The 23,662-nt window shown below is 37.5% G+C and overlaps 1 protein-coding gene across 2 annotated transcripts in view; it reads left to right on the forward strand.

The window, feature by feature from the left end:
• GRIN2A (glutamate ionotropic receptor NMDA type subunit 2A) overlaps nt 1–23,662 on the forward strand; it is a 193,950-nt gene that overhangs the window by 87,475 nt on the left and 82,813 nt on the right. For both annotated transcript variants that reach the window (XM_056338121.1, XM_056338122.1), the window contains exon 4: nt 19,593–20,185. In XM_056338121.1, coding sequence (XP_056194096.1) covers nt 19,593–20,185 — 593 coding nt within the window. The remainder of the gene's footprint in view (nt 1–19,592; nt 20,186–23,662) is intronic.

The following is a 23,662-nucleotide window of genomic DNA, read 5'->3' on the forward strand; positions in this document are numbered from 1 at the left end:
CTTCATTATTTGTAAAAAGCCCAAAAGTGATTTCTATCATAGCCTTTTAATGACAGAATAAAATGCCTTCCACGAAACAGCAAGGTTCCTCACCCCAGCAAACATCATGCCAGGAGATTTTAAAGAGGTCCCTCACAGAACTGGAAATTAAGGATTCACCTTTTAAAAATTCTTATGGAAGAGGTTTGCATCTTTTTTGCTACAAAGAGACAGATACTTGTTTTCCTTTAGCAAAAGTGAATACTTTCTATTCCTAGGTGTTAACCAGCTAAGCACTCAGGTATTGGGAGGCTTTAAACTGAAATTCGGAATGTCAGATTTTTCTAATCTGGGGTTTGTCATGTACAGAAAACATGGCATGGCAGATCTGCACAGATGAAGAACAAGTGGGGTTTTTTTTCCACTTAATATTTGTGTGTATATATATATATATATATATATATATATATATATAGCAGTTTGCAAGTTTTCATGTTTGTAAAATCTGAAAACACCCCAAACCAAAAAACCCCAGGTTGTTTTAATTCAATAAATGCACCATAATATGGCATTTCCTGGTCAAGAAACTTTAGAACATGTTTGGATTATGTTGGGAAGTTATTATGAATCTGGGATAATTCTGCCATTAAACTCCAATAATCCCCACCCCCATCTTCTGCTGATGACACTATCTGGTCTTGTGGATCATTTTTTCCTGAGACAAATTTGAATAGTTGAACACCTCTGAGATGGTTAGTGGAGATGAATGTGGTATATTGATCACAAGAAAGAGACCTCTGTCTTTTGGAGGAACACGCTTCTAACATGATAACAACTCTACTGGGCTCCCTCACAGATCTAGAAATTAAAAAATCATTTTGGTTAACATATTATGGAAAAGGCTTGCACAATTTGTAACAGATAGTAAGATGGGTATTTGCTTTATTTTTATTATTAGAAGCGCAGGCTTTACAGCCATGGATGCTGACCAGCTGTAGGGCTATTCGAGATACTGGATCAGACCTTGACTGTTTTAGGATTTTATTTCTGGAAAACTGCTAGAAATATTATTCTGGAAATTGATGTAGTCTTTAATATATTACCAGTGCTAAAGGGAAGGACATCCCTGTAATCCTGTGTGTGTATTTGTATGCTTGATCTGTGTGATGTGTTATGAAATTTGCTACTCCCTTTTTTCATTATTTCATCAGTCTGCCTATGTGCAAGTATAGTAAAGCTAAGTTAAATTTCTGTCAGTTCATAGAATATTACTGACATGAGAGAGGGGGGTCAAAGCACTGTGCAAGAATTGTAGCCTGAAGAAAAATTCAGCCAGTCCACCTTCATTAACTTTAAATGGCCTTGGCAAGTCTTAGGTGTAATATGGAAAGAAACTTGGAAGGCTGGAGGACTGTGGAAAGGGAATTGGGATATGAAGAGGATTTATTTGTAGCCCAAGCTGAAGAAGGAATGCAGAGCTCAGAACATGACCGCGGTTCTGAAAAAAACCAACCAAGCAAGCAAGCAACAAAATGCTTTATCCCTGCTTACCTTTGCCCCAAGTCTCCAAAACATCTGTTTAGATTATTTTTGCTAGTCTAGTGCTTTATTTGGCTGATGGATAAATTATAGGTAGTGTTCTGTTAGCAAGTGAACTAGAAATCGCTGTTCTTGCCCTCTACTGGAAAAAAACTGAAATAATTTTGGCATTATAAAACTCACTTGATTAAAATAAAGTCTGATACTTTAAGCTTTTAATGACTAAAATAGTAAACATCTTTGGTTCTGCAGTGGTTTCATAGTTTCTTCAAATGACTCATTGACTATTAAGGCACCACTTAGTGTGATGGAGTCACTATGACAGGAGGAATATGTTGTTGCTGTGTTTATATAAATGTACGGGTATGTTTGGGGATATATAGGGATTATGTGCATTGTATATATTTTAAGTGTTACTGTTAATATTTTTATATGCAGTACTTATATTATGTAACAAATAGAGTCCGCAACGTTTTTGTGAAACAAATTTTTATCACATGGCCTACAAATACCTCCAAGGATGTTGCGGTACCTTTCAGTTGGAAAAGACTGAGAGTATCCTGCAGGGAACTGAACAGCTTTATGACCATTTAGAAGGAAGAACTTGGCTGAGGAACAAATTCCAGAGGTTCTTGTAGCTGTAGTCTTTACTTTAAATCCTGTAACTTCAGTCAGCTGGTGTCACTTTTACTCATAACTCTCAAACTGGATATTGGTGAGCTTGCTGTTATGCAAGAGGGAGGTATGGTAATCATGCCTAATGAACTATCGTGACCTTATGTCATAGCTGTGATCTGTTTTGATGGGAATTGCATTTGTTGTTCTTTTGGCTTATTCGCTTTATGTAGTTTACCCTGCATGTTACATTGATTAATTGGTTACATCATTAGTATTTGTTCTCAAATACTCAGGTTTTCACATCTTTCTGCAAATATATTAAAAAACCCCAACCAAACAAAAGAACCCCAAACCACAAAAAAACACTTCTTACGCTGGTTTGCATGGCCAAATTAGAAATAACAAAGGACAGTCAGAGACCTGTGTTATCTTCTGGAGTAACAGCATCAGTTGGACTATCTGTTCAGAGTATGAAAAAGGGAAGTCATATCTATATGCTGGGCAGAAAAAACAAAAATGAAATAATTATTTTTTAATTTCAAGGTCTTAATAAAGAGTGCAAAGCAGAATGAAACTGAACAACAGATGTGTAATACATTACCTGCAAAAAAATGCATTAACTAAATGCAAAGCTTGCTTAAATTTGAAGTGTTAACATACGTTTAGTATTTCCAAATAGTCCCTTGATGCTACAGTTCAGAGATAGAAAATATAAATCCTGAATATTAGTTTAAATGGGCAGACATGTGATTTGAGATAGTCTGCCTGATCTGATTTTTTTTTAATTGGAATGCAGTATAATTCTTACTTTGCTTTGCAATTAGTAATTTATATCATTACAACTATCAGTGAAATTCAAATCAACAGTGAAATTTTTAATGTCAATACCATCTCTGAAACTAACCTAAACTTTAGATGTGTAATTAGTTTAATAAACTTCAATAATAGCAGACTAAATCTATGATCAGATAATAATTTCAGAAATAAGTTATTTCACTCCAGTCTACATTCCTTGCTCCAGTCCCTGCAGTGTTCAGTATCATCCCTCTCCTTTGAAGTTACTGCTCTGGCAGCACTGAAAATCACTGCACACTCTTCATCATCTTCAGAGTGGAGCTGGCCATTTTTAAGATGAATGAGACACAAGAGGCTGTTTGAGACAACCTGACTGATTTTGCACTGAAGCAACCAAGGAGTATTCATATGAATCTCTTCCAGCTGCACCACAAAGGCAATTGCTGTCAACGGGAGGTAACACATTAGAGGTCAATAAAAAGCTGGGTGGATGGGGCACATCTGTTAAATAATTTAAAACACATCTGGCTTTAATATTTATTATCATTCATTGGCCTGAGAAATCTGAGCAGTCTGCCAAGCAAACAAAATCATATTCTTATGATTTACAAGATTTTCCAGTCTGTAGGTCTTGGAGTACAGGACTCGTGCAATGACAAAACACATTAATGAGAAGGTCCTGGGGCAGTGTGCTCTCCCAAACTTTGATTAGAAGCTAGATTAGAACAAGTACTGGAAGGTCTAGTGGTTGAAACCCACACCTTGCCAAGAAAGTAACGGTAGTTCAAGTAATAACACAAAGAGTAATGTAATTTGCAGAAAGTTACATTCAGCCAAGGTCATAGAATCCAAATGGTTTATGTGGGGAGGGACCTTAAAGATCACCCAGTCCCAGCCCCCTGCCACGGGCAGGGACACCTCCCACCAGCCCAGGTGGCTCCCAGCCCCGTCCAGCCTGGCCTTGGACATGCCAGGGATGGGGCACCCACAGCTGCTCTGGCTGACTTGTTCTGGTTGTCCTAGTTATCTATAAACTGGTAATGGCGTGACTGCTGTGCCTTCCCACAAAGTTATTTAAAGATCAGGGCTTACTTTTAATGATTGTCATCTGCCCACCCCTACCCACCCGCCCACTCCCTGTTTCTTATAGTACTCCAGTACATAGAAATAGGACAACACACACTTTCAAAAACATGTACATTAAGCTGTTGGTATGTATGGGGCCACATACTAGTTTCTGTGTAGAGACAGAGCTCTGAAAAGCAGATGATGAACATAAAAGAGGTTGACTTCTCTGATTTGTGTGGTTAAGGGAATAAATGAAACTGGTTTATGAGTATAATGCCAACTGCATCATGTTTGAGAGCTAAACTTTTGCTCCTCTTACTCATCAAATACCCTGAGACTGTCTGGAGATCCTGAGGAGTCTGAGTGCATGGGCCCCATCTCTCTGTGGTGGGCAGGAATTCATCTAAGCTTTGCAGTAACTAAAGGAGCTCCTGTTTTCACACGTTCTTCACGCTGCTTGGTGGGGGTGGGAAGAGGTCTGTGTTAAACATGCTAAAAGAATTTGAAAACGTTTAAACAGTTTGGAAAATTACCTCATATTCATGAGTAGCAATATGCACCTAGCTGTGGGTTTCATAATTCACCTGTGTACGTTTAATTAGTTCTCTGAAGGAAACTGAAGAGGTGACAAAGTCTTCCCAGATAGTGGTGTTAGCAGTCAGGCCCTGTTTGTATCTGTTCTGCTTGTTTGCTGAAGAAATGAATAATTTTTAGTACTGTCTTCTCAAATCCTTCTGCTCAGTGTATACAGATTATATGGATGATGTATAATAATAAATTTGACTTCTTTGAGATTGACTGGGCAAAAAAACCCGAAGGAAAATGTCCTTCTTAATCTCCTGGAGAGCAATGAAGCATTCAGTGGATGGAAGTCCTTAAGAGTACACAATTCTATACACAGTATATTTTACAGGTTTGAATTTTTTATCAGACCACAGTAGAAGTTACAATTTTTTCAGCTTTAATTTTTATTCTGTGATCAGATGATGTGTTATCATTTGATACACCAAGATAAAATTAGTAAAGTTATGTCCTGCATTATGGGAATGTGTAGCAACCACGTTATCATTGATATGTGGCACTAAAACCACCTTTGGACCAGATTTATGCTCACTCGAAAGAGGAGACTAGAAACTCTTCTCTATGGATGGTTTCAAGACATTTCATGAGGTGTGGCATTGTAATATGACTTGTGCTAAATTATTCTGCATATCCCCAGTGATATGCATAATGTAAGGAAATGCATTATACTTGCTATTCTAAGGCTGTTCTTATTACAAAGAAAACCAGTTATATCTTTGAAAACTGATAGCTGTTGAATTGCAGCTTTTGTGAAAATGCCTTTTTGATACAGTCATTGTGCAGCTACAGTCTGAAGTGACAGGTTATTGCTGGCTAAGCTACATTACTAAGATAATGGATAATTACTGCTGTAATTTAATGACTTAGACTTTTACTGGCCCTCACTGATTTCTTTAAAAATCATGTTACTCTTAGTATTTGTATAATAATAAGGATGATAAAGAACATGGGCTTTTGTAAATGGCATTCCTTAACTCTGTGATTTGTGTCCAGTCACCTGTCACACCGTATTACTTTTGCTCAATGCTCTTTTAATATTTTCTGCGAGAGGGTACAAATTCAAGTGACAGAGGATCCTCTGCTTCTGTTTTGCAATGAAGGTGCTCCATTTGAAATTGGGTAAAACCTTAATACTTTTATCAAGAACCAGTTGTTTTCCAAATATTTATTAATAATACATGATATACAAACAGCGAAAGAAAATATCTGCGGTTACTCATGAGGGAGTTAATTTGTTTCACACTATTCATGTATTTCTAATGGTGTCTCCGACATGCTGTATGTTTGTCTCTGGCTCGGTGTCAGCTATGAAGAGCAGAACTGGTAGAGGACGTGTTGGAAATAGCTGAACATTCACAGGCAGTGCTTTTTTAGTAGGTGTAAAGTAATTTTATTATTTTTATATAAATATTTATATATATATATATAAATAAAATTAAAGATAAAAAAGTAGATGAAATTTTTACTTGTGGGGTGCCTAGCAAAGTGTCCGTCAGGAGCGGGAAGCTCAGCCCATGCGTCAGTAGGTACTTGTGTACACGACTTCTCTCTCGGTGTGCTTTCCCCGAGATCTACCCTGTTTGTCCAGGCTTATGCTGAGGAACTGCTCTCTTTTCAGTGGATGGGATTTTGCTCCTTGCTTCATCCAAGTTCCTTTGTGTAGCTCGGTGATTCTGAATTCCTTGCCAGTGGTTTTGAAGTGCCAGGCTGCCCTATGCAAGAAAAGCTGGCTAGAGGAAAAAAGATGCATGTTGTGAGACACTGACCCATTCTCTGCAGTCTGTTTGGTAACAGGAACGTGGTCATTTGTTCTTGGTGTGTTTTACAGTGACATTTGTTCTTCGTACCTGCTCCTGTCCTGATCTTCAGCAACTGATTTTACTCCCATAGAAGTCAGGGAGGAGCACAACAGAGCTTTTCTCTACATGAGCTTGTTTCTGCTTATTTCTCTGAGATTTCTAATGAACTGAGACTATTGCAGTTGTAACCACAGATGTCTGTCCACTGAGAATAATCACAGAGATCACATAAACTTCTGTATAGTCAAGTATTCATCTCCTGAAGAGCTTCATGTAGGGGAGCAACTCCACTTTCTGTGGAATGGAGCACCTCAAGTAACGTGGCATATTTTTTACATCTCATTTTTCTTTTCTTTAGCAATTTTCAATACATACTGTGCAGGAAGTCTGGATTACTTAGTAGGGTTTTGTAAAATCAACACTTTTCTCCCTAAAATGAGTGTATCTGCTGCTGAACACAGGACAACCCCTGCTTGCTCCACAGATCCATCTTTGTTGCACAAGAGGGTGAGATTCAGTTCAGCCTCATTATTCATCTTCTTTTAATTATCTGTTAATGTAACATGAAATGTCATCATCTGGAAAACTCACATGGCTTTTATATAGAGAATTATGATTCATGGAAAGTAGTGCCAGAATTGCTTAGTGAATGCTGTGTGGTGAAATCTCTGTTCATCCACATTTCACCCATATTTCAGGAATTTTGGTGGAGTATGTTGCAAAGAATCGGGTCACGGCTTTTTCTTTTCTTTTTTGGTAGTAAATGTCACAGTAAGCCATGGCAAGTTTGAGGATCAATCCTAAAATACTTATGTTAATAAGTTGTTTAATCACAGTGAAATATTACACTTGCTGTGAGTAGCAAGTGGCAGATGGAAGTGGCTAGGATGCTGCTTTCAAGTCTCAGTATTTTTCAGGCTGGATTTTGGATACTGAAGGTCCACGGGTTATTTCTAAGGAACTGCAAAAGATGAGCAATCTTGTACTCTGTAAACTTAAAATTGCTGTTCTAGGGTATAGCAATAGGGTACACAAATGGAGACAAATCAGGATACACTAGTTTAAGACAAAGCACAATCCCTTGTGACTATTACACAGAAATCTAAACTGCAATTGCAACTTTCTCAACAAGCTTTGTTACATAAGGTCCCTGAAATGTAAATGAGTACTCATCTTTTATGTGTGGAACCAAAGGTACTTAACAACTTGTAAGAACAGGTGTTTTGTTTGTTAGCCTTCCTACACAAAAGGCTTTTTTATTATTATTTTTTTTTATCATTATTCAAAGGAACCCAAAGGATTGGCATGTAAATCCTTTTGATGCACAGTTTTATTAATGAAAATGAGCAAGTACCCCCACTTTGGTTGGTAGACAATCTATTTCAGTTAACTTAACACTTACTTAAACACTTTTCTGAGGACACATGTAGTAGCATAAATGGCCATGGCTGAACTCTCCTGTCTGTGCAGATGCTCTATTCTGCATGAGCACACACACCTTTGGAGGCTATTAGGCACCCTGAGCTCCTATTGAATTTCGATATGAGGGTACTTAAAATTTAGTTGCATTATGGATATTTGAAATCTATTAACTGTTGTAGTCTATACTGAGATTAGATAAAAATCTTTCATGTTTCCCACCTAGGTTAGAAAAACTCTGAAGTTTATTTTTATATTTTCATAGGAATCTGTAGAAGTCATTGATTTGCATGGTGTTGCAACTGTGTAGGAAATAGCTAAATGCATAGTGTTGTCAAATACAACTAATAAAAATTTCTGGCACTAAAAACATCAACCCAAATAATATATTTTGTTACTTATTTGTGCTCAGTACAAGGGTTATTATGTCTCTTTCTTCAAAGTATAAAGACATTGTGGAAGTTAAGGAAACTTTTTTTATATAGCTGGAAATGAGATACTCAGTTTGCTGTAGCACTGTGGTATTTACTGTATCTAGTATGACTGCCAAATCTGTAATAATTTCTAAAAAGAATTACTATGCCTTGTAAGGACCTAAATTTAGTATTTTGAACATTTCCTTTCTTGAAGTTATTTTTTCCTCTGATATTTACTGTAAATCAGAACCATGCTTTTCCTCTACTTAAATAAGGAATAGTAACTTGAGATAAGCTATTTAGTAGAAGAAATAGTTTTACTGCCGGTATAAAAATCTCAGTAATTTGAATATATGTTAGTAAAGCTTTTCTGCCTGGAATATTATTTGCTTATGGGAATAATGCTTGGCAAATCTCTTGATGTGCAATATTCTTCCAACTAAATAAGCCCATGCATCCTTAAATAGAATGCCAAAAAGAAAATGTGGACTCAAAAAGTAGGTGCAACAGAGTTTTTTGTCTGCATATTTCTGTTACAGTACCTTCCTTACTATCCATCACAGAATGCAATGTTAAATACTTGTGTCCTTATCTGGTTAGCACATTGACATTGAGAAACCGGTGTATCTGCCTACAGCTGAATTCCACATTCATCCTCATTCCATGTTCTTCCTATGTTCCTTCCCGTATAGATGCAGTAGCTCTGAGTGCTGGAGACTTTGAAACTACTTTAACACAAATATTGTTGGGTTTTGGGGTTGTTTTTTGGTTTGGTTTTTTTTTTTTTTGTGATTTCAGCTATGATTATTGAAAGGCTCTGCAATGAATACTAGTGAAATATCATGCGTTGTTGGTGTTGTTTGGGTTAGGTTCTTATCAGTAGGGTTCATTCTAAGGTATGTGTAGTTAGTCACCCTCTCATCTTGAGCTAGGGTGACATGTAAGTACAGGTATAGATCATGCATATCAGAAATTTTCTAACTCAGTTTGCTTCTGACCTGCTGCTATTAAATGTACAATGGAAAAGGGTACTCAGTGCTAGATTGGTGGGCTGGTCGCTCACTTGGAGAAAGCATGTAACTTCTATCAGCATAACAGAAGAGCAGCTGTAGCTTTGCCCAGGGACCAAAGGTGATGCCTAAAGAGGAGAATATAAAGGACAAGCATAAACGGTGTTTCCCTTGAGTACCCTCTCTTCTTCAGATCTGCTGAATGTACTAAGGGCAGAGGAGCATACTGAGCATTTTGAAACATTTCCTTCTAGAAGAATTTTAAAGCAGCATGAATACTTTGGATAAGTTGTGATGTTTTTATGACTTTGCCTTCCAAAGGCAGGTGAGTCAAGCTTGCACCTCTTCTTGTTTAGCACCCAGACTACCTGGGTGAACAAAATGTATGTGTTGTCTTGAAGAGATCAAGAATCTTGAATCTCTCATCTTGTCGTCATCTTCCTCTGCTATTTCAACATATCCCACAAATCTCTGTTTCTATGGAAAGCTGCTCTGAATGGCTTCTTGAGCTCCATTCAGCCTTCCTCTTAAATTTCCTTCCTGCCTGTCTGTCTGTCCTCCCCAGCTAGCCTCTGGCTGCTGGATTTCTCTCTTGGGTCCAGTTCGCTGGAGCAGACTAGGTACGCAGAGGTGGCTAGTCCAAGAACCCTGGCTCATAAAGGAAAAAGCACACAGTTACAAGCACACAGCAAAAAATTAAATTGGCTTTATATTTATTTTATTTGCTTAATATTTTATGCTCACCATTTGGTGAAAGGGGGTGGAGGGGGAGGTTGTTTGTTGCCTTCATTTTTACTTGTTAAGTGTGGATGTATGGAAATGACTTAGTTAATGGTTTTCTGGCTCCTCATCATCAGCACAAGTGAGAAGTATTTTAGCATTCAGTTGAGACCAAATGTTTTCAGAGAAGGAAAAGTTGTCTTAAGGCATTTTTATTGATATTTAATTGTGCATATCTTTCTATACAGTATATGGCATTTATGCACACAAGCAATACATGCTATAAGTAATCAGCCTATTTGACTTGATTCAGCTGCCATTAAATGATAAATGGTTACTGATGCTGGATTTAATGTTGGATTCTTTGCCATAGTATATTTAAATGTTATTGTGGCCAAGGAAAGTTTTGATTCTGTTTGCAGGATTAATGAGTTTGGATGGTGTGGGTTTTAAAGCTCCTAATGACTAAAACTGTATGAAAATCCTTTTGCAAACTTCATTGATGCAGGAATTGTAAGCAGTTTGTTATTGCAGGATTTCTTGTGCAATGCTTGTACTAGATAAGAAAAAATTTGAACAGAAAATGATACTTGTCCTCAACCACTCTAAATCCTTGTTCTGAACAACTTTTCCTGTAGGTTGGGGGTCTATGATACTTATCTAAATTACTCTGTAATGTCATCTTACAGTTAAGTGAAATGGTTAGTGTGTTAGACACCAAATAGCAGGAATGAAAATTTGTCCCAGGGATGAATTATTGCATAGCATTGATTCTTGAAAATTTCCATAAGCTGTTGAAACAACTTACATTTTTTTATTTCACAGTAATAGTAATGTAAACACATGAAATTTTACTTAGCTGAAATACTACCATTAAACTGAAAAAATCCTACCAAATCTACATTTTTTAATCGTGCAGGTACCCAAAAAGATGTCAAGGACATTATATTCTAGCATATTCTGTGGATAGCTCACAGGAATTTGTGTGCATGTTTAAACTTAAGGCAGGAGTAGAGCAAAATTGATTTGGGTGACTGATTTTTGGGGAAAAAAACTAATTAAGCTGGTGCTGTAAAAATCAGACAAAATGTGGCCATTATGCTTTTTAAAGACTAATGAGATAACCCTTTGGGGCAGTAAAATATGTAAGGCTAAACTATTAAAATGAAATCTTATTTACTGAAAATTTTACAAATACAGATTAGCAAGCTTCACTTTTTATTGAAGAGGAATATAAAACACTGGTTTTTCATTTGTTTCTCTTTCTGGAGTTCCTTGAAAGATTTTGATTATTCCTTTGTGTTAGAGATCCATCTGCCAACACCAAACCCTGGCTGTCAGGGACTCATTTTGAAAGCAACCAATTAAATCTCGTATACACGGCTGTTTTCAGTAAGCATGGCCATTAACAGTAGGGGCGTTGTTAAGATTTATGATTACAACTACCTGTCTGCTCTAAGAAATAACCTAACTCAGTGTAACTGAAACGCTTTGATTTTATATCCATTAAACTGCCCATGAATCAAGGGAAGCTCATCTCTGATGGCCTTATGGGAGCAGATGTGGTTCAAAGGAAATGAACTAAGTGAATTGACAGATAATTCTCAAGTTTCAGCCTGTGGCTATAGAGGAAGGTGAGAAATTCACACAGTCCAGCATGTTGGTTGGTATAAAATGTGTAGTACCTCACTACTGATACGAAACAACATGAACATCGGTAAGTAATGCCCCAGCACGAATATGAGAGAGCAGGATAGTGGGGACAGGTAGTGTATATGCCAGGATTTTTCTTTATTTTCCAGGAACCTGTGAGGCTCATTTGGCTGGTATCCTTCATCCATCTTATGCTTTTGTGGTGTTTTGTTTCCACGAGGTAAATTATATGAGTTACAATGAAATACCAGTGCTAGGAGAGGGTGAAGTTATTCGGCTTTTCCTTTCCTTGGATGTCTGCTTCTATTCCTGCTGGATTTCCTGAGTCTTGGCCTTTCACCAGACTAATTCACAAGCTTACTGATGCCTTCTTATTGCTTTTAATTTCTGTTATCTAGTGAAAGGCTTTCTATTGTTCTGAAAAATTATTTGTTCGTTTCTGAGAATAAGTCTAGGCTTTCCTTCTTCCAACAAGTACATTTTGAAAGTTTTGCAGTAAGATCATGGTTTTGGTTTCTCTCTACCACATTTTATAGCATCATTTAATTTTTTATTTTTCTCATCCAGCTAGGTAACCTATACAGAACAGATCATCATCGGTTTGTTCTAAACTCCCTTGCATTGCTGGGGGGAGAACAGGAACAGTGCTCCGGTTTCTTCTAACGTCATTATGACTGTGTTGTGATATATCAGATATGAGTTGTTGGCAGATTAATGTTTTTACAGAGCAGAAAGGCAGTTACTTTCACCAGTATTGCTGGAGTATCTTCACAGCAATTGTCTTCTCTGTCTTTAAGAACTGATTAACTTTCCTGATTGCTCTCCCATCATTCATAACAACTGTTTGAAGAATTTTCACTGAAAGAACAGATTCCAGATCTCTCCATGTGAACTCAGGTATTCCTTGAGGTGAAAGACGTGCTGCATAGCTAATTTATTTTTCCCATGGAAAATGAGAGTTTTTTAGCTCTTCAGGGGATTGTTTACTTGCATCAGTTTAGTGCTCCCTAATGACATGAATAAAGCAGAAAGATGCTGCTTGTACAAACCATGAGAAAACCAGACATCTAAATTTAAAAGATGGCAAAACATTTATCTGAGTTATGACAAGGCACATAAATAATACTCAGCTATATTCTATGGCATAAAATCTTTCCTCCCTGCTAACTTATTGATATATCAGGTCACGCACATTTTTCAATTTTTATTTTCATGGTAAAATACTTACAGGAAATTAGAAACTTTTGTACAAATCTCATCCTGTCCATAAATAAAAAACATTTTAGGACAATGCTAACACTTTACACTGATGTACAGCACCACATGATCCTATATGCGTTAAAGAATGACTGATCTATATTCAAGAAATATTTGAACTTACAAAGCAAACATGATTTGTCTGAAAATACTCTTTTTTTTCCTCCCTTATCTTTCTTGCAGGCATCAGTACTCTACTTCTTATATGTTGGGATTCTCTTTTGCTCAAAAGCTGTACAATAGCTGTTACTCATCTAAATAGCTATAGTACATTCAGCTCCATGCTGCTTTTTCGTAGAAACACCATTTTGCCCTTCCTCATTGAAATGTCCATGTTGTAAGACATTTCTGTAACTGCAAAATTTGAAATTTATCTAGAAAGGAGACATCTTGTGACTAAACCTTTCATGAAATGACCACACAAAAATTCACAATGGTTTGCATGAGTCTTCTCAGGATTTCACAAGCTTGGTCACAGGTTTGTTGATGCCATTTCAGCCTTTGAAAACAGTGTCCTGGTTGAACAGAAGCTCAGACTGAGACACCATAATTTCCACTGTTTGAACAATCCATGAAAGAAAGCCCAAGTGTGTTAAAAACCAGATGGTGCCCTCCAGCCAGGGAATGGTTCGTGAGCTCTCTGCAAAACTAGTTGTCTTCCATAATTAAGTTATGTTGTTTCACTGTAATGATTGTTGAGTTACTTTAATTCATTAGACATGACACTCTTATTCAAAGAATGTAAAGAATCAGAAACTAGTGGACTCTGCAATGATCTGTAGAAACCCTGTTCTTGATCCTTTGTGTTTGTATATTTGCTGTTCTGGTATAGAAAAACAATTGTGACAAACGTCAACTCTTGTATCAAGCCCAGATAAGTAGATAGATTAAAATTTAATGGATACATTACTGCAACAAAAAAGCCCATCACCATAAAACCTACCTGTTATCTAGCAAAGTTCTTAGAATAAAACCATGACCTGAAAATACAGACACCTCTGCAAAATGAATCCCTGCAGGCTCCTTCTGGAAATGGGAAAAAAACATTCTTGATTAAGCTGGTGCTAACCTTTCAAAATCATGTTTCTCTGATATTTATTCCTTGAAATAATAAAAGGGGACATGTCAGATGTTGGAAAGCCATGACGTACTCCTTTGCTTGCTACTGCCCTTTTCTAACTTGAGTGTTCCTCTCCCCAACCAAACTTTTAAAATAAAAGGTAAGCCCTTTTTGCTGATCTTTATACATTTTGTGGCTCTGCATTTGCCCCAGTTAAACTACAGAGTAATAAAATTTGCATCCCTTTTTCTAGCTCTGCTAGAAGGCCTTAGTCTTCTCCATGACAAGGGGTGAAACATGCAGATCTGAAGGAATTAAAACCTGTAGGGTGGGGGTTGCAGGAGCCCATTCCCTCACCCGCAGAGGGGCTCCCCCTCCCCGCCAGCTCAGCCCATGCCAGGGGACTGGCGCGGGGGCTCCAGGTGACGCTGCACCGGGGTGAGTTGGCTCCAGGTTGAGTGCAAGAGGCAAGCTGGTCTTCACTGGGGCTGGGCATGGGCCTTGCTGCCCCTGGGCTTGTCTCAGGGGGATGGCAGCTGGGGGTGCCGCGCAGAGTGCTGGTGGCTGGTGGGGGATGCCTGGGGCCCGGGCAGCTCCGTAGCCCATGTGGGAGGGCAGGAAAGCAGCACCCAGAATAGAGGCAGGTATGGGCAGGGAAACCTGCAGGTGAGAGTCATGCATGGTTTTTCCATGTGTGAGGCCAGAGACGTGACAAGTCCTTGGGAAGCAAGTCTTTTCTGCTGTTTGTAATAATTAGTAGATTATTTCCAGCCTTATATGTTGCTCTGCTTTGCCTGAAAGTACATAATTTTGTATAATATCCCCCAAATTTCTCCCCTGGTGATAGCGGGGGAGATTTTTCCCTGGGCACCTCAGTGAGATGTTTGTGTTGGGAATTGCATGTTCTATACCGTTAATGAATAGAGGCAGGAATTTAATAACTTAAGAGTTTAGAAATGTGCGGGGTATCTTGGGAGGAAAGGTTTTCCTTTCAGCTCCTCCACTTCAGGGTTTCAATTTACTGAAAGTTTTGCACGGGTCTCTGTGATACCCCAGAGGAAGACTGCGTGGCTGAAACCTGGATATTCATGACAGAGAAACATGAAGTGAATCATGTTTACCTAGGGATCAGTACATTGTTTCAAGTCATCCAAGAAAAATGGTACCAAGTTAACACACTCACCTACATTTAAGACTGGTACAAATAATTTCTTTCTGCATATTTTTCACGTGATGCTAAATTATTCAGCTTAAATTCATGGTTAATCTCTGGCTGTCAGTTTTCCCAGTCTTCATAAAAATGCCAAATTAAGTACCATAATTCATTAAACAGGAAACAGCTTGCACTTTATATGTTGACCTAGCACCACATGCCTTAAATCTGTTATAAAAATGCAAAATCTAAGTTACAGTGGCGTAAAGTAGGAGAAAAACAATTTTTGCTGGATCTCTGTGGAGGAGACAGTGACCAAGATAAAAGTCCTACTTCTAGTCCTGTTGTAGTAATCTGGTTTCTAGCTGAATAAAATCATCTCCTGGATTATGTTTTAAACCATGTTTCATATTGGGTTTTGCTACCTGTCCTAATGTTTTAACAGCAAAACAATTGTCCTCAACAAGTCTGCCAAGTGGAAAATCAGTTTGGTCTTATGTTGACCCCTACCTTGGTGTTGTTTAGCATTTCATTTTCATTTATCAAAACGTGTACTGTTTTACATAACAAATGTTTCTTTCCTTAGCTAACAAACTGTTGCAGCTTTTCCCCTAATAGACATAAGCTAGTGTCAGGGTTTACCTCAGCTGTTAGAGCAGCTGTGAATATGCCGTGCTGATCTCATGGAAAAGCTGGAGCTAGGAAACTAAGATGTCATGAAAATAGCTGAGGATGAGGTTTCAAGATAAATATTCCTGTAATTTGTTGGAATTGGGGAAGTGAAATTTGCAATTCTGACAACAGTGACAGATTCATAGACTCGGTACACTAATTAAAAAGCAACTTACTCTAATATATTAATCTATGAAATGACAGCACCAGAGAGCTGTTCTGTTTTGTGGACAAGCATGAGAATGTTGAAGTGCCCTTCTCCTGTAATGACAGAATTTTATATTGTATACAAAATTCAGAACTGTTAAGCAAGAAGCAATTGAAGGATTACTGCCTTCTGGTGTGAAACATATGGGGAGATGTTTTGCTATAAACTGTATGTTCATGTGCAAGACAAAAAGAAATGAAAAGTTTCCATTTGTTTTTTTCCTTCTCTTTTAATTGCTGCTTGTTTACATAGCTGTGGTAGAATCCCGCTAAGAAGCTGGATAATAAAGCATTACTTAATCATTTCCACAACTACTTTTAAGTAAATTTTTGGTCATATCAGTGTAACATCTTGGGATCTTCATGCTTTGGGATTTATCCGTGGAATTCCTTTATATAAAGGCTTCTTGTATGGGGTGAGTGGCACAGCTTCCTTGCATGCTCCCCCAGTAGCTTCAGTAGATGGGGCCGTTGAGGAAAGAAACAGAACGTTTCTGATACGCATTTAAGCACCTCCAATATTACATCATGTATTCCTACTTCAGCAACAACTTGGATGTCTTGGTAGATGACAAGATGACAGTTAAATGAAAATATCTGAGTAATTTTGGTTTTTTACAAGCATCACTTTGGTTTGCCTTTTAATACAGAACAGTAGAACTTAAATTCTAGATGTGTAATGAAATACTAAGGCTGTATGAAGCAGAGGAATAACAATGTTTTTCAGGAAGAATGTGAAGCTTTAAAAAGCCCCAAACAAACAGTTCCATAGATGTTTAAGCATATAATAGTTGAACCCCTTATAGTTTTATTTATTTATTTGCTATTTCTTCACTAAACTTTTTTTTTTTCTCCCTAAATGTAATGCATAATATGTCCTTGAATATTCTCCTTATAGGCACTTAAATATCTGCTGAAGTTTCTAAGACTGCAATTTGCTTGTAATCTTCCATCTGTTTCAAATTCATTGTAAACATGTACTGTCAGATCTTCAACTCTATAAAAGCATTACATGAAGTCAGTGGAGCTACGTGGAATTTCTTCAGATGAGAATCTCACTTGTGATATTTGTATCTCCACTGTTCCTGAACCTGGTCTTGTTTTCACCATATAATTACTTTTTTTTTTTCACCATTCTGATCACTGATTTGGTATTGTCTGATTTTGACTGAAGTTCACATTCACAATTATGTGGAAAGGATTCATGTAATATCGGTGTGAACTTTGCAAAAATGTTTAATCAAAACTCCTTTCATAAACTATTTTTCTAACACAATTTTTACAGAAGGAAAGGATTTATTTATAGTACTTTTCTCTTGTTGTCAGGCTCCTGTAATGGGTGACACAGGCCGTTGTGCGCAAGACCATGCTCATTGCCAGGGAAGGTGACAAGGACTGCTCTAGGTTAAAAATCTGTATTTACTAGTTAAAAAGGTCACACTTCTAAACAGCCATGTGCATCGTTTGTTGCCCTGGAAAGCTTCTTGCTGCTTTATTAGAGAAGTTTCTTGTGATGCACAAAGGACCAAGTTGTGTATTTTGTTTGAAAGAATTATTCCACTGCCTTAATAGCTATAAACCATATCTAGAAATGGGGGTACAGTGAAAGAATAGGGTGGAAACAATCTATTTAATTTACTGTAAATTATTTTACTTATTTTTGCTGTTATGTAGCATAATCACAAGTAAAAAACAGGATAAGATAAGAGCTGGAGAAGAAAACTGAAGTGATTGCCTTTGCATTACAATTTTTTTTTTTATGCTCAATTAGGAAGCTACAGCAAATTTGGATTCATGGCATTGTCTCTAGATATCTTATTTACTTTGTAATAGTAAATCAATATTTAAACCATTAAATGCTGACTTTGAACAGATTTTGTGTACTGGGTTTCTTTAGCTGTAAGTGTTGCCAGATAAAAAGCTTGTTTGCTTGTTTGTTTATTTTTAAGTACATAGTGCAGGTCACCAGGAAATAGCTCCTGTAAGCATTCAGCAATCACATCTTCCTAATTAAATTCTTCTCCCAAATAGGTTTTATAACATCTGTAACTAACCCCAAACCAGTTCAGATCTGGCGCTGGCATTCAGACGCTGAGGTACCAGAGAAGCCGCGGCAGATGATTTCATTACCACCAGCAGTGTGTGTTTTGTACCTTCAATATCAGTCTTCATGATCTGATACAAGTCATAAAACTTTTATTGCTGTCAAGCTATATAAAATCCTGCTGTCAGGTTCTTTACACTTGGAAAGTAATAACACTTCGCATCTTCTATGAAAAAAAAAAAATAGTTTGCTCAGAGTAGATTTCTGTAGATACAATACAGAACTTGCAGATCTGAGTTAACCTTTCTCACTAATAATTGTATGTTTAACACCACCTTGCCATGAAACCTAAGTCAATAACCACATTCATAAAACTTTTTAAACTAAAAGCACCATGTGTGTCATTCCTATAAAGGCTGCATAAGAAATTTTGAATTGTTAATATCTTATTTTTATATCTTAAGCTTTTCTTTCAGCAGTGGTTCATACTTTCTTTATCTGAAAACAATGCACGTAAGTTTCCGCTCCTGGTCAGGAATAAATACTGAAGTAAAATGAAAATAAAAAATCATATAGCTTCCTGTGTACAGTTCTGGAACTGAAATAATTGTGATGTATATAAATCTAGAATGTAAAATTTGAAAATAAATTTAGATCTTACAGCAACTTGGTAAAAACAGACCAATGAAAATGTTCATAAATGTAGCTCTAAGAAAATATATTATTGTGTTGGCTGTTTCTGATAATGTTGTTAAAATAAGAGGCACCTGTTCTTATGCTGAATAAAATATTATGAATACTGTAAAAAACTAAGGCAAATATTCAAAATCAGTCTCCTAGCAAACTGACAGCACAGCTGCATCAGTCAGTGCAGCTAGCTGTTATGGACTATGGGGCCGTTGCTTGAATTTGCTTCTATTCAAGTCCTTTGATGCAGATTGCTGGTTGTCCCTGTAGTCCCATCCTGTTAATTCTACATCAGACATCAATAGGAGATGTGCTCTAAATAGCACATGATCAGTAGTGAGCCCATGAAAAGCAGTGAACTCCGTACCTGGGATAATATATCTACTTCTGCAGATTCTGACAGCTTCCACCAAGTCCAATGAACCTGTGGGAATGAAGTATCCCTCAGACATTAGGTCTGGAGGTACAGAGGTTCTTCCTATATGTACAGCACGTGCATTGCAATTTATTTTCACTGTAATAAAAGCTGGTAGGAATTTATTGGGTCACATTCCTAATAAGTTTGAAGAATCTAAAGCACCTGCTGGAGACGAGTTGTTCGTTAGTGGGTGGCTGTCCCTAGGGAGCTTCCTCAGCAAGCAGTGTTAGATTTGTTGTCTTCAAGTGATCAAGCACTCAGAAATTTCCTACATAAATGTTTGTCACTTTTTGACAAATAATTTAATTATCTGCGGTGCTTACTTATGATCAGTGTTGCTTATTAATGACATGAACGCGATAAGACAAAGAAAGTTATTAGAATGCAACACAAGTTTGGTGGCTGTGGTGGACAAAAGCAAGCAGAAGAATTAGAGATTATAGTCTCTTCACAATTGTACAAAATTTGTAATTTTTCACTGTGTTTGGTATTCTAGGATGTGATGTCCACGTTCTTCCAGTTTGGGGCATCCATCCAGCAAGAAGCCATCATCATGCTGAAGATCATGCAGGATTATGACTGGCATGTGTTCTCTCTGGTGACCACCACCTTCCCTGGATATCGAGACTTCATCAACGTCATTAAGACCACAGTGGAAAATAGCTTTGTGGGCTGGGACATGCAGAATGTCATCATACTTGATACCGCCTTTGGAGATGCCAAGACCCAAATTCAGCTGAAGAAAATTCATTCCTCCGTCATCCTGCTATATTGTTCCAAGGATGAAGCTGTCTACATATTGGATGAGGCTCGTTCCCTGGGCCTTACTGGCTATGATTTCTTTTGGATAGTTCCCAGTCTGGTTAGTGGTAACACAGAAATTACTCCCAAGGAGTTTCCTTCAGGACTCATTTCAGCATCTTATGATGAATGGGACTACAGTTTAGAAGCTCGGGTACGGGATGGCCTTGGGATTATTGCCACTGCTGCATCAGCCATGCTGGAAAAATACTCCTTCATTCCTGAGGCAAAAACTAGCTGCTATGGACAACTGGAGAAAAGCGACCAGCCATCTCACACCTTGCACAAGTAAGGCTTATTGGTTTGGTTTTTTTCCCCTACATAACCTTGGTAATTTTCCATCCTGTTGCCATTAAGTGTTTCTTGCAGGAGAGTATTGTTTTTTGTTAATCCCATCATGCCCTTTTTAAGCAATGATTTTCAGATGTTCCAAGGGAGTGGTTGGACTTGATGATCTTAAAGGTCTTTTCCAACCTAAATGATTCTATGCAAGAGAACTTGCTGCACTGATAACTGTACACATGGAAAGGTTGTTATGTGCTGTGGAGAATAAATACTGTTCTGGATCTGATATAGATAATGACAGAAATTGGTCATGGGTATGAAGCTGAGTTAATAAAATTGTGCTGTTGTGCACTTTAACTATGAGGTAAAATTGCTAAAATACTCTGGAGGCTATACCTGAATAATCTGCATCATCAGGATGCTGGAAATATTTTAGAAGACAAGAGATATGCAGCAATAAAGAGGTGACCCTGGAAATTATATAAGTGTTAGATTAGTTGGGCAGCTTTTATCACCTAATAACTGAAATTTGTCACTTCTGGTCGTGAGGGTTTAATTTTTGTCACTTGTACAAGAATAACTGTAAAAATTAATCGGTATTAATCCAAGTTGATATTTTCTCAAAACAGATTGTCATATGGGAACTGCCAAGGTTTAAATCAGGATTCTTTGCTGGGTTTTGTTGTTTTTTTATTTTTCCTTTCTATTATCCCTTTTAGATGTGGTACTCCTGATTACTTCTATCTAAATTGTTCCATAATATGTCACATAGTAATATATTTATTTATCTGCTTTGTGAAAGGAAGTAAAGGGAATCTTGTATATAGCTCTTTACAATATCTCATATGGAAGTTACTAAGCAGTATTTATGAAATTTGTTCTGACCAAATATTGCAAATGAAGCACTTCCCACAGAAAAGTGGGGTGGAATTGGCACAAGAAGGAAAAGCAGTGCTGATTTCATCTAGGAGGTTGCAGAACATTTTTAATCTTCTGAGATGTATATGCATATTTAGACTAGGAGTTGATCGCCATTGATATCTTGGAACAGTTGTTTTCCATGAAAATGGTAACTTTGTGCACTGCATTCTTCAGGAGTGCTCTTAAAAGCCTAATGCTGACACGTAAATGGATTTTATCATTCTCTACATTTATTTTATAAACTGTGACCAAAGTTCAAAAACTTGCACAGTTCTCCTTAGAGAGGACTTGCCTTTAGTATGACACTCCCAGGTTTTTTTGGTCTTCCCTTTCCTATTTCTAAACCTCTGCCTCTGTAACTGTACAAATTCACCGGACGCATTGCAGAATATCTGTGATTCTTTTCCTGCTGTCCCAGTTGTCCTTGGGGAGTGACACGAGGCAGCACTGGGGTGGCAGTCTGGTCCAGCATGGCTCTGGGAAAGCTGTGAGACAGTCACTCAGGTCAGGCCAGAGCAGCCAGGATGACTGTCCTACCTGCACCCAGTATGTGATCCTCATGCGGTTCTTATTAATGTATGTGCTGCTAATGCCAGATAAAAGCAAAAGCTAATGGCATCCTGTTAACCAGATTCTGTGCCTTAACAGTGAGATCTGTACAAAGCTGTCCAGTATTAATATCTGAACTCCAGTTTCTGTGAAAATTAAATTGTGTTCTGTCATCAGAAGTGTTGGTGTTTAAAGTGTTTAAGCGTGGTTTAGTTGGAAAGAGTGCAAAACTTGAACCTGTTTTGAAAAGGACTCCTACCCCGTTGTTTTGGTAATATGCTAGGGTAGACTTGAATTAGGTATTCAGTGTTCAGCATAAGTTGTCTTTCTTCAAACTTTTTTCTCTTTAATTCTGTACAACTACAAGAATAGGGCTTGTAAGTGTTAGGGCAGTGAGATTAGACTTCAGGAGATTCGGCAATGTGCAGTGCGTGATACACATAGAAATTATTAATAGAAGAAGTTGTAATACAGTGCACTGTAGTTAATAAAGTCACTTCCCGATGTAAAACACTGAGCTATGAAGTGAGAATATATTTTCCGTACCAGAGATTCTTTGATCATCAAGCAGCAAGAAGCAGACTGTTTTTAATTTAAGAATGTCAGAATTACACTAAAATGAATAAACTTAAAATAGTCCTTCTTATGTAATAACTCCCCAAGACTGTTCTTGTCACATATAATCTGTGAGTATATACAAGCATTTAGCCTTGCTAAGTAATCTCTGGGAGCTGACCAGTCTCTCCATGCCAAGGTGAATTACATAAATTCATCGTACTTTTTCATCCTCATCACTAAATTGTAGGTTTCTTCCTTACATGACAAATCAATCCCTAAAAAGGGGTTTTGTTCTGAAATGTAATCTTCACAGTTTCAGGTCACAGGTAGTGCAGCTTTGTATTTTAAGCTACAAGCTAAATGTATATGATGTTGTATTAAGGAGCTATCTTGAACAAAGGATTTTGGAGCATCATCACAAAGGCTAAAGTAAGTCTGGACCTGGGAGCCTGCCTCCCTGTTGGGGCTGGAGATCAGTGCTGGGGAAGTAATGTTGCATGAAGGGACACTGCTTGCAAGTTCAGGAGCAGGGAACTCAGTGGAAAGCAGGGAAGAGGCTCTGTAAGGTGATGCTTGAGCAGCAGCAAGCTCAGAAATGGAGCAAACCCCCAGGGTTTGTAGACTCTATTATAATGACAGTCTAATAAAGCTTTAAACCCGGTATAGTATTCTAAGGCTATGCTATAATAGCTAATTTGCTTGTAAATGGAAATTGTTAATGGTTTATGTGCAACTTCCTGCATCTAGATAATGATTTTCATCTCCATTTATGAAGAAATTCTATGTAAAGAAAGCCATGAAGTGAAAGCTCCTCCTCCCTCTTTCTCAAATCCTTTGAGTATTAAATTGGTTTGAAGATATATATGTTTTGAAGCACACAATTTATCCTTCCCCTGTCACTGCAATTCTAAGGTGCTTTTATTTGCTTTCTAGACCTAGAAAAAAGTCAGGTTTGCTTTAGTTTTTGAAATTATTTGATCAATGTTCATTCCTGGTACACATGGGAAAATCAGTTTTTCCCCATGAATAATGGATTTAAAAGAAAATATAGGGATAATTTTCAATGCATTAAACCCCATATATATATATATGTATTGATTCAGATCATCTTTTCCTATCTATATAAGTCCCATTTTCTCCCAAGGCAGGAAAATACTATTGTGTGAAATAATGTCACTAGCACAGCAGGATAAATAGAATTAGCAGCTCATTAATACAATGTTGGTTGAACAAATGCTTGCTGTGTCTCAAAAAATGAAAACATGTAAGGAGACAAACAGCAAACCAAAATAAGTCTGCCAGCCGTCATGGAAAATGCTGCTGCTTTGTGAATAGAAATGCTTCTGCTGTCTTTAGAAGAGTACTAGTGTTGTGCATAAAAGTGATAACCCTGGGAGATACATTTCACAACATTTCCAGCCACTCCGATCCATACAGGGATGGGTGGAGATG

This window comes from Falco biarmicus, chromosome 4 (assembly GCF_023638135.1).
Source record: "Falco biarmicus isolate bFalBia1 chromosome 4, bFalBia1.pri, whole genome shotgun sequence".
NCBI lineage: Eukaryota > Metazoa > Chordata > Aves > Falconiformes > Falconidae > Falco > Falco biarmicus.